Source organism: Bactrocera neohumeralis, chromosome 3, assembly GCF_024586455.1.
Source record: "Bactrocera neohumeralis isolate Rockhampton chromosome 3, APGP_CSIRO_Bneo_wtdbg2-racon-allhic-juicebox.fasta_v2, whole genome shotgun sequence".
Taxonomy (NCBI): Eukaryota; Metazoa; Arthropoda; class Insecta; order Diptera; family Tephritidae; genus Bactrocera; species Bactrocera neohumeralis.
The window spans coordinates 14,471,547-14,483,813 of NC_065920.1; the positions used below are offsets into that span (position 1 = coordinate 14,471,547).

The 12,267-nt window shown below is 30.8% G+C and overlaps 1 protein-coding gene across 1 annotated transcript in view; it reads right to left on the minus strand.

The window, feature by feature from the left end:
• Positions 1–12,267, minus strand: part of LOC126752965 (muscle-specific protein 300 kDa) — a 204,152-nt gene that overhangs the window by 63,114 nt on the left and 128,771 nt on the right. The window contains 3 exon segments of the mRNA XM_050464018.1: positions 5,047–5,307; positions 5,479–5,691; positions 5,986–6,955. Of these exon segments, the coding sequence (XP_050319975.1) occupies positions 5,047–5,307; positions 5,479–5,691; positions 5,986–6,955 (1,444 nt within the window).

The window sequence follows — 12,267 nt, forward strand, 5'->3', positions numbered from 1 at the left end:
TCTGTTTTTGGGGTCATGTCATGGTTTATAATAATTTTTGTTTCTTCGCTTAATCTTACGCTTCTGCATTGTACATATATACGCTTGTGTGTACATATGCATGTGGCTGTTTACAATAAGGTACGGAAACGTTGACGACAAACAAAAGTTAAGCTCTTTTTTTCAGACGCCGCGGCGGCAGGCCTATTTGCCGACACCTTTTAGCTGCCACTGCGCGCGTTGGACAGTGGGAGCCTGTCGTCGGCGCCGCGGCAGCGCGTGTATGCGGCAAATGTGCGCGCGTGGCGGCGTCTGTGGTAGCTTCATTGGCGGTGGCTGCTACTGCGCTCAAGTGTTTACATAACTGTATAAATGTATTGGTTGGCTTAAAGTTTACTGTTAAGTGCGCGCTTGCAAGTGTTTAGACGCTTACTCAGCGCGCATACATTTTGTCAAACACTTTTTTTGCATTTAAACAATTAGGTACGAAAATTTAAATTAGTTTTAAAATAATTAATGATTTTTCCTATACATTATTAAAATTATAAGTATATTTATAGTTAAAAAATGTCGTATGTATGGTATTTTAATGTAATTGGTTTTTGTTGTTGTTGTTTTTTGTTTATTCTCTTTAAGCTATGTATATTTTGGTTGTGGGTGGAAGTTTGGCTTATGCGCCTAAAACTATGTTTCTAACACTGCATCGTCCGGTGTGCCGCGATGGATCAACAGTTTAATGCGCTCATTGCGTGCGGTGATTTTTGAGTGTAGATTCTTAACACGCTCCCGACATGCCTAAATGTATTCATATATTTATATATATGTATGTATATACACGCATACAGTTATGAGCATACAAACAAAGGACATGTTGTGGTTTGTGTTGTTGTTGGCGCACACATGGTTATGGTCAAGTAAATATTTATATTTGTACAAATGAATTTTGAGATGAGTTCAAGTGTGTTTTTTTTTCAGAGCGAGTGAGATAGAGAGAGAGTACGAGACAGTTATACCCATTTACCAGCGGAAGAAGAAGGCAATTTTTGTTTAAAACCATTTTTTTAATAATTGCAACACGTTTTTGGCGGCGTTATGGTGTGAGTTCAAGCAACAAGCAGTTAACAGTTATAAATATATTCATTTTTTACATGTATGAACATGAGTTAGGGTAAGCGTAGTAAAGGTGAGTAGAGCACATGGGTGAGCAAGAAGCATTTTTATTAGGTTTTACAAAAGCAAATGTGAATTTTTCATAAAATGTTTTTTATAAAATAATTTTTGTTAATATTTTCATAAAATATTTTTTTGTAAATATTTTTTATAAATATTTTTTGTAAATATTTTGTATAAAATATTTTTCATAAAATATTTTTAGTTTTTATAAAATTTGGCGCATTTTGCATATTTCAAGCAGAGTTTTAGTAGCAATTATGTATGTATGTGTTTATGGTGGGAGTGTTAGTTAATGAGTTGTTGTTAAGTCAGTACCATTACCGTCGCAATTTTACCAGTTTTCGTAGCAAATTTCAGTAAGCAACAACACCATTTGTTTTATATGTTGTTTTTGTTTTTATGTTTGATGTTATATGTTCATGTACGTTTTTTTTTTCAATATGTATACGTTCCAAACATATTTATGTATAAGTTTATATATTTTCATTTCGTTTTTTTGTTACAAAATGAGTATGTAAATAAAAGAAAAAAGAAATACAAAATGTCAAATAATGTTGAAATTATAAACTAACAATTTTCTTGTTTTTTTCATAATAATTAATTTGTAATAATAAATGAGAACTATGAAGCATAAAATTTGGAAGATAAATAAATTAAATTACTTATGTGTGAAAGAGAGAGAGATAAAGAGAGTTTGAGAGCTAATTTACGCCCATTTTCCAACCTTATCCAATAAGTGCAGATGAGTTATGAGCATGAAGACCCAACTAGCAACCATATATATGTATATAAAATAATTAGTGATAATTAAACAAATAATTTATCAGAAAAATCAAGCTGTGAGAAGACAACTACAATTTATTTTTTTTTTATAATACAAGTACCAGTACCAGTCTTTTGTTTCGCTAAATGCAGTTAGGTACCACTCAAAGGCTTTTAGTGTGCAAAATCGCTTGTGATAAAAGCTTAATGAAGTGTGAATTTGAAAATGAAGAAATGTGAAATTTAAAATGAAAAAATGGCAAACTAAATGCATGAAATAATGTTTGATTGTATGTGTCTATGCGCATTACTAAACTGAGTAAGTGACGTCAATTGTCTGTGCATTTTTGTACGCGACTGTAGCTTGCCGTGCACTCACACAAAGCTTACGTGTCGCTGCGGCCGCAATGTGTAAAAGCTCACTTGTATAAGTTGCTTCGAAAAGAAAGTGCGTGGCAACTAAAAGTTTCAAAATAGCGCATATTACAAATCGAATATATGATGTACGAGTTCTTTGACAGAAAATGAAAAAAAATTAAAAAACAAGAAAAAATTAAAAAGTTGCCTTTATAAGAATTTATGAAATATTTACGCATTTGTAAAGATTTTGAGCAAGAAAATATTTTACTATTTATTTTATTTATTAGTACTGTAAATATTACGCTATAATTTATTTGCATGCCTATCATGTATATATTTTCGTTTTCATAACATTTTGTTTTTTTTTTTTAAATTGTCTTTAAAAATACTATACATAATTTTTTTTTTATATATTAAAAAAAATTAACTTATTTAAATTAAAAAATAAAAATTTTAAATTTTATCAAAAATAATTAAAATTTAAAGTTTTAATTTTTAAAATTTAAATTTAAATTTTTATTTTTTTCTTAATTTTTAAAATTCAAAATTTTAATTTTTAACATTCACAATTTTAATTTATTTTTAATTTTAAATTTTTTTTTAAATTTTTGATTTTTTTTATAAATTAAACTTTTTTTTTAATTTTATTAATTGTTTTATTTTAAATAATTTTTTTTTTTGGTTTTCTTTTTTTTTGTAACTTTTGATTCTTTAAAGCTTGTATGAATCATGACTTTCCATATTTGTTGAAAGCAATAAATTACAAAAAAATTAACTAGTGCGTATATTTCTATTTATATTTAAAGCACGAACGAGCCTTCAAGGTGAACACACACATTCGCACGTAACTGTACGTTCGTGTTACTGCGAGACAAGCGGCTAAAAATAGGCCCTATGACGGCAGCCTCTTAGGCATTTCCGAACGCGTAGCTGATCGCTATAGACGTATGTACATATGTATAGTATAAAATTATGCCACGTGCTATATGTACATATATAAAGGATACATACTAGTGTGGTCGCATGGTAAACGTTTTTGTTATATATATTTTTTTTAAATTGTCGATTTTTATTTAAAAAAAATTCGTTCTTTTTTGCTATTTTTATAAATTTTTTTGTATGCTAATTTTATTAATTTTTTATATTTTTTTAATTTTTATTAAAAAATTAATTTATCCCTAAAATTTTTATTTAAAAAGTTTTTTCTTGGATATTTTTATAAGTCAGAAAATTTTTTTTTCGATTTTTATTAAAAACATTTTTTTCCTAATTTGTATAAAAAAATATTGAATTTTACTAAAGAAAAAATCGATTTTTGTTAAAAAAAATATTTTTTTTCCATTTTAATTAAAAAAAAAATTTCTCGATTAATAAATTAAAAGTTTTTTCGAATATTTTTTTAAATTATATTTTTTATAAACCAAAAATATTCACCTTGGCTGATTGTGACGACAAAGTTGTAGAATGGTTTCTTAATATTTTTTTTAGGGAATTAAAATTAAAGTATTTTTTTTGCTTCGAAACTATTAAATTTCGACTTCTTTCTCTAGTTGTAAAGTTTTTTTTTTCAAACAAAGTTCTAAGACTTCAGCGCGCATCAATACGAGTTACTTGTATGAATCAATGATGGATATGCGTATGTATTTATATGATGGTTTATATGATGACATATATGATGGTACATAGGAGGGCTTATGTATATGATTATATACCATATATGATGACATAAATGTTGATATATATGATGACAATATAAATGCTGGTATATATGGTATAAAATGCTGCTGCACGGTGTTAAAATACAAATGTATGGTGGCGTTGGTGGCATGGCAACAAATACACTCAACCAAAAAACCAACGAAAATACATAAAAATGGAGAAGAGCAGTGTTGAGATGATGCACGATTTCGATGTGTGCATTAAATGTTGAAATTAAGGGAAAAAAAAACCTAAACGAAATCATAAAAACAAAAGATTTTGTACAAAACAAAAACATAAACAAAAAAATTAAATATTGAAAAGTATAAAAATCAAATGTGTAAAATGTAAAATAAACTCAAAGCGAGGTATTTGTACACCAAAAAAAATTTTATTGCCAATTTCAAAAACTTCGCAGCCACCGTGCAACTTCTGTAGCATTGAGAAAATTTTGGTACACTTCAATTTTGTTGTACAAAAAAAAACGGATAAAATAAAAAACTGATTCACTAAAGCGAAACAAAAATATTAATTATAATAACAATGCGGCTAGAGGTTACTCAAAGGGGGGTTTCCAGGGCAGGGTGCGTGTGTTAGTCAATTTACGAATTCGTTAACAGTCGTCAACAAAAGTTGTACGCTTTGGAGGAACCGTTTGTGTTATTGAATAAAACAGCACCAAATGTATTACGATTATGATTTCGATGTTAATGGATAACTGTGCTTTATATACGAGGCCCACCAACGCTTAGCCAATAATGGCAAAATAGCGCGTGAGCGGGATAGAGGGGGCACAGCACAGCTAATACCTAAATGTTGTACCAAAAACTTACAAAAAATATTTTTATATACGTATTTCTCATAGATAGGTCGGGACCCTAAACATTTTCTCTACAGCCACTAACAGCGTAGAATTATGCAAATTGCAACCTAGTGATAGCTTAGCTAACTCACTGCCTCACAGCTACTAAATCAAATTTCATTTCATATATGCTATATATGTTCTTTTACTAACTAATTATAATTGTGATAACGAAGATAATAAAAAGAGACCTGCCTGTGCCGTTTACATACCTGTTGCTCTGCTAATGCACGCTCACGATCGTGTGGCAGATACGTGGGCGCCATAACGAGACGCAATTGTTGCTCCTCTTGTATGATCTTCTGACGCAATGTTTGCATCTGTTGCTGATAGATGTCGATCTGGCTGAGCGTCTCTTCCAGACTGGTGGTTTTGGTGCGCACCAATTCCGCCAGTCCGTCCAAGACCTTCAGCAAATCATCAACATTCTCGCTAAGGCGCGGATCGCCACCCATACCATTGCGGAAATGCACCTACATTGAAAAAAACAGAAAAGGAAGAGAAGAGAGAGAGAGAGATCGGCAAACGCGCGCGTGTTATTCAGCTTGCTCTTAAACAATAGTGATCATTTAATTAACATAATTGTTTACAGTTGTAAAGTGAATTATGTCAAGGCATTCGGACTAATAAAAAGCAGCACTCACCTCTAATTTTTCGATAGATAGACGCAGTTTGGTCTTCTGTACATTAATGTCCGCCAATGTTTTCTCACAGTAGCCCAGTTGATCGCGCAGCGGTTTCTTCTTGTGTTGTGGTGAGTCCAACGATTGTTTCGTCTTATCTATCCAGCCGCGTATGTCCTTAATTTTGCGTTCGCATTGATCCCATTCTTCGCAGGCTTCTTGTAGCAGGGAATTCTGTGCGCGTAGCGATTTGTATGGTTGAAAGGGAAGAAAATATTATTATTGAAAGTTCAAGAAACTGTCGAGATAAACTGTTTAACCAATTGTACCGAATTGACTAACTGAAAATGTTACAATAAAGCTATAAAGTCTTGGCCGCTTGCTCTTAGCAGTCAAAACAAGCCTCCCGTACACACTTCGTGTATCTCACCAGCACCTACTATACTTACAATGTCCATTATATTGTAACACAATACTTTTAAGACTCCTGTTTTCTTGCTAAACACCAGGTCCTGTACTTTAACCTACCCTTTCCAGCAGCACCGCTTCCACGGAAACCTTGGCATCTTCAGCCTCTTGCAGTTTGTCCTTGAGATCGCCCACAGTCGTCACTTGTCCAATGTGTTCCAGTTCCTTGTCCATTTCACTCAAATGCTTCACGATCGGTTTAATGCTCTTCACAGCCACTACATAGTCATTGAGTTTGTTGCGCGCTTCGGGCAGTGTACGCAGTTCGATTGTCTGATCGAGGAAGGTACGTTTTTCCGCCACCCACGCCATCACAATTTGATATAGATTCATAAATCTCGTCCATGCATCTAAACTATCGCCCACTTGTTGTTTCTTCTCATCCAACCACGCGCGTACTTGTCCCAATTCCTGTGCCAACTGATCGATCGTCGATTGTACCAGCAATTTTTCATTACTGTTGCGACAATTGTCGATAATCAGCTGTCCATTTGTCTTGACCATTGTGAAACGTTCATAAATGCCGGCTATTTCCTGATTGATACGATGCAGTAGTTCTTTCATTTGTGCGGGTGCTAGTGTACGATCTTGCACTTGTACCTCCGCCTGTCGCAGCCATCTTTGGATCTCATCGACGCCGCTCAGGTATTCGGTGCGTACAGTCTTGGCACGTTTGAATTCTTTCTGTTTGGTTTCCATGGCGCCTTGTACACGCTCGGAGAGCAACTCTAGTGCTGTGAACTCCTGTGCTATATCACTTGGTACCAGATTTTGTTTCTGCAAATAGTTTTCCTTGGTTTCGACAATCAGTTGGGTACTCTCCGCAACTGCCTTGCCAACTTGTTGCTGCAAATCGTTCAAAGACTTTTCAATGGCGTCAATATGCTCGTCAAAAGTATGCACTTCTTGTATCTGCTCGAGTAGGGCGTTGAATTTATCTTGCAACTCTGAGATGCGATGGAAGACCGTTTCGATCTCTTCCAGATCCTTACCAACTTGACGATCCTTCTCGCGTAAGGTGTCGTTTAATCTGCAAAGTAGTTGGGAGAGAGAGAAAAGTATGTTATTATAAAGGAGTTGACCGATTTTTGGCTGAAACAAAAGTTTATTTGCTGTAAGTTCCGTCGTTGAAACACGTCAGATATATGGCAAAGACCACGCGGTCGGCGGCGTTGTTGTAATATACGTAATACGCTGTCAAAAGTACAAAATCACGCAAAATGTGCGCACAAGTCACTGAGGCTTTTCACAAAGAAAATTCAAAAGTTTCCCAAATCCAATCCGCAGATTTGCCTTTCGCTTTAACAAATATAGTGATGCGTGTATTTTTAAACGATTGCGGCAATCGAGCACTTCAAAAAGTTTAAACAATTGTATATATATATAAACTATATAGTATAGTATTATTAGGATTAATAATGCGTCAAAGGTTTCCGTGGAAGAAATGCGACCGCGCTAGTAAAAGAGAATTCTCCAAATGAATGTGGCAAAATATTGTTTGGCCTAAGGCAGCGGCCGCCGACGTAGCGGCCCCGCGCAATGAAGCGCTAGCCAATTCGAAAACATTTTCGAAAATGGCAGCATAGCGAACAAAGAGCAATCTAAAGCAAATGTGAGATTGACGGCGCCTTTAAGGGGCTATGTGGCGATCGTGCACTCGCACAAATTGATGGCCGCCTTCGCGCCCAGATGGCCTCTGCCGCACAAAAGAAAAACCTTGAGGCGGAAATTGACCGTTTTGCTACGAAAACGCACCGACATCTATGCGTTATTTTACTCGAAAACTGAACTTTTATTGGTAATAGCAATGTGCGTTGCCATTTCGCAGTTTGTTTTGCTATTATTTAGATTAACGGCAGAGCGGTGCAATGCAAGAACCACACACGAATGAAGGCAAATAAATAAATTGAGGAAAAATAATTGTCTGCTTGGCCGCAGTAATTTTTTTCAATGAAAGCAATAACCGCAAGTTCACGTTGCAGGAGAGCGCCCAGTGTGAAATGGTGAGCGCAAGTGAGCGAAGTGTGGAGCGCGTTTGGCGATCGTGTAAAAAGCCGGTTATGTGAGCACACAGTTGCGTTTTTTTGCTTTTGTTGTTGAGCAAAAAAAATCTGCGCTCATTGTTATCTGCTCTGGCGCCAGCAATTGCGGCGTTGCGAATCTTTTATATTTTTTCGCCTTTTATTGGCGCTTCAAGTAGCGCGTGAAATGTCAAAATACAAACAAAAACAATAACAATTAGTTTTTGTGGCTGTATAAATGGAGATTGTGTATAAGTGTAGACTTATTTGAATTTGTTGAAGTAGAATATGTATGTGCAGGTAAAGCGAATAGCAAAAATTATTAAAAAAGTGCAAATAATTGTTTAGACAATAGAATTGTTACTTTCGGTGGACAAAATTTGTATTCGTAATTTACCAAAAAAATTGTTGTTTGTTTCGCTAGTTTTATTTTGTATTATTAATCTATTTTGTTTTATAATTTTTTAATTTTGTTTTTTATTTTTTATTTTTTTGTAATTATTAATTCTTTAATCATATTTTTAATTATTTAATTTTTATATTGTAAATTTTTTTAATTCCAGAAATCTTTAAACCTTTAATTTCTTTATTTATTTATTTCTTTGATTATTTCTCTGTTTATTCTCTTTTACGCTTTGGAGCATTAATTAATTTTTTTTGCTATTATTATTATATTCTTAATTTTCTAAATTTTTCGATTTTATTTATTTTTTCGATATCTTTTATTTCCTTATGGTTTTATCTTTTTATTATTTTTGAAGTTTTAAAGTTTAATTTTTTTTGTTTTGAATTATGTCTATTAATTATATAATTTTTTTTTAATTTTACTTACTTTTTAATTTCTTTAATTTCAATATTTTAGGAATTTTTACATTCTTTTTCACATTTGATCAATTTTTTTTTGTTAGTATTAATTTTTTTAATTCCACATATCTTTAATTCTTATAATTTTTATTTTATTTTTTGGCTTTTTTTTGTATTTTTATATTTTTTCACGTTTTAAAGCATTAATTATTTTTTACGTTTCATAGCATTATTTTGTTTTTATTATTTTCACGTTTCTATGCAATAATTATTTTTTTTATTCTATAAGTTTTTATTCTATTTTTTTTTTCTTATAATTTTTTTATTGTGTTCATGTTCTTAAGCTTTAATTATTTTTTTTATAATTAACTTTTTTAATTGATTCTTTAAATCTTGGTTTTTATTTTTTAAATTTATTCTGTTTTATTTCATTTTATTTTATATTATTTTACTTTATTTTTTTCTTTTTTCTTTTATTTATAATTATATTTTTTTATTCTTTTTCTCGTTTTAAAATATTCGCTATTTTTCAAAATTGTTGTCATATAATTGCAAATTGTTTTTGCATTGCAGCCTTTTGTTGTGATTCCTCTTTCTTTCCTCTTTTTTGAGCTTATTTGTTTATTTTAAGTTCCTGCTTTAAGATGCAGCGGTGATAAATAGCGGCAGACACGCTGACGTCACTTGCACCACACCCAAGTCGCGTATACGCAATGTGCGACATGTAGACCCAAATACGCGGTACACATGCATAAATATATAACAGATGCACGGAAATGGTGCAATGCTTGCACAGTTGTATAAATGTCTATATACATATATATATAAATATACATATATATACATATATATAGAAATATATGTTAACAGTTATTCACAACAGCGATCTTTAGGCGTAAAAATGTATGTAAACTTACAGCGACCTTTTTGCTAGCGACTACTGTAACATTTGGCATTGAAGCCCTTTAACTTTCGATTTTAAATGTGTAAAATATATAGAAAAAACTATATGAATAAATAGTGACAGACTGAGTGGCAGGCGCACATGCGGCTACCGGCGTTGCAGCTGCCGGAGATGACGTGCTGATATAGCAATGTTACATGTTTATAGTATATATATACATATATACATATGTAAGTACATATAAAAGAAACATATATTCAAAGTCGTAGCAACGCCAATCCAGCGCTTAACGGCTTTTCTCAAAGCTATGCGTATTTGGCCGCACGCCAGTGGAGCAGAAAAAATTCAAGAAATTCACAAAAAAAAATTCAAAAAAAACATAATTTAAAGAAAGCTACAAAAAACGTAGTGAGCAGCGCAAAATAAAAAGAACTACACATTTGTATACGAAAAAAATTATTGAAAGCACATAAGTTCACAAATGAAAAAAAGAAAAAGTAAATAAATAAGAAGAAAAAGAGAACTCACATGCAAATTCATACAAAAATAAAGAAAACAAAAGCAAAACAAAAAGGCGTGAGTGCCAAAAATGTTTAAAAATAATGCACGTATTCAAAATAAATTCGGCGTAATTTTTCGTAGACTTTTACGGCGCTACCAAGGCAAAGCACAGCAACAACAGCGCGACACACAAGCAAACTTGAAATTATTCTTTCCTTTTCCTGCGCTTTCGGCTTTTACTAGTTCGTTTAGAAAATGTGTGTTTGCACGTGTGTGCGAGCGTGTATATGCACATTTTCTTGCTTTATATTATACGGCACCATTTGAAATGCTGGGTTTATTGCGGCATTTGTTTTTGTTTTCTGCTTAATTGCTTCTTACTCGTTTTTGGAAATTTAGCAAAATTATATTTTTTTTATATTTAATCTTTTTTCACATTTTTCCTGCTGCTTAAGATATTTTCAGGTTTTACCAACCACTTTTTGGCGTTTTTGCTTGACGTACTGCTCTATAAATCCACTTAGCTATTTTCGTTTGTTTGAAATATATTTAAATATTTCTTTTTAATGTTGTGAAAAAATGTGCTAGCAACGCTGTAAGTGTCGGCGATAATGCGGAAACGTTTATCAAATACTTGTATGAAAAAAAATATATACATAAAAAAAATATAATAATTTATGTGTGTGTAACCAAAAGGCGGCAGCTGGCAAAGCAAAAAATATTACATATGTATAACAAATATTAGAAGAAATTGTGTATAAAAAATTTAAAAAACATTGAAAAATTAAAAGAAATAAAGAAAAACATTGGAAAATACTCTGTTTAAAAAGAAAATAAAAAAATGTATTATTTAAAAAATTTATTGTTTAAAAAAATATATATTTTTTCGTGGTTTGAAAATATATATTTTTTTAATATTTCGTGGTTTTCATTTGAAAATAATGGGGTATTTTCAATTGAATTTTTTTATTTTTTTTTCATTTCAATGTCTTTCAAGTCTTGTTATAAAAAATATTGAAAAAATGCAAATACATTAAAAAAAAACAAAAAATAGTTCAACTGAAAATTTTCTCGTTATAAAACATTTTGAAAAAGTTATAACTGTTATGAAAAGTTATAAAAAATTATTTAAAAATAAAAAAAAGAAAATCAAAATTATATAAAATATAAAAATATTGAAGAAATGCAATAATTATTTAAAAAAAATACAAATTGAACAGAATTGACAATTAAGTTGTTATAAAAAATTATAAAAACTTTTGAAAAAAATTATTGAAGAAATGAAAAATTATTAAAAAAAAAAAAAAAAAAACAAAATCAACTAAATTGACAGTTACGTCGTTTTAAAAAACTATAAAACATTTTGCAAGTTTTTGAAAAAAAACTACTCTCTTTGAAAAAATAAAAATACAAAAAAAATATTGAAATTATTACAAAAAAGGTCAAGTTAAATTAAATTGATAATTGCTTTAATACAAATAATTATAAATAATAAAAATTACGCAAAATATAAGAAAGTAGTCGCAAAAACTTCAAAAAAAACTTTAAGTATCACTTATTTTTGTTTTTATTATTGCATTTTTATCAAGCAATTTCAGCCGCGCTCATATTTCTGTTTACGTTGAATAATACACTAGGGAAGAAAATATTTGTAATTTTATACAAGAAATTTCGATTGTGTTTGAAATGGCGAAATATAATGAACAAATTTTATAAAACTTTAAATAAATTGACTGAAAAAAATTTATAAAACCTTTCGTTAAACTTTTTCTAATTTTTTTTTTTTAATTTTAGTTAATTTTTTTATAAAAAAACTATGTAATATAAAATTTTTTTATAAAATTTTGGCTAAATTTTTTCACACTAAAAATTTAAAATTTTATAAAAAAAATTATTTTTTCACACCAAAAATTGTAAGTTTTATATATTTTTTTATAAAAAATTGTATGAAAAATTTAGCAAATTTTTTTTTACACCAAAAGGTTAAAAATATTATATTTTTTTCACACCCTTGCGCTTGACGTGCTTTTTTCAGTCAGCATAGTTTGCTCTGACTAATCGCCTGCATTTTTGCGGCCTTCCGGTATACGCAGAAATACCCCAGCAAGTGCT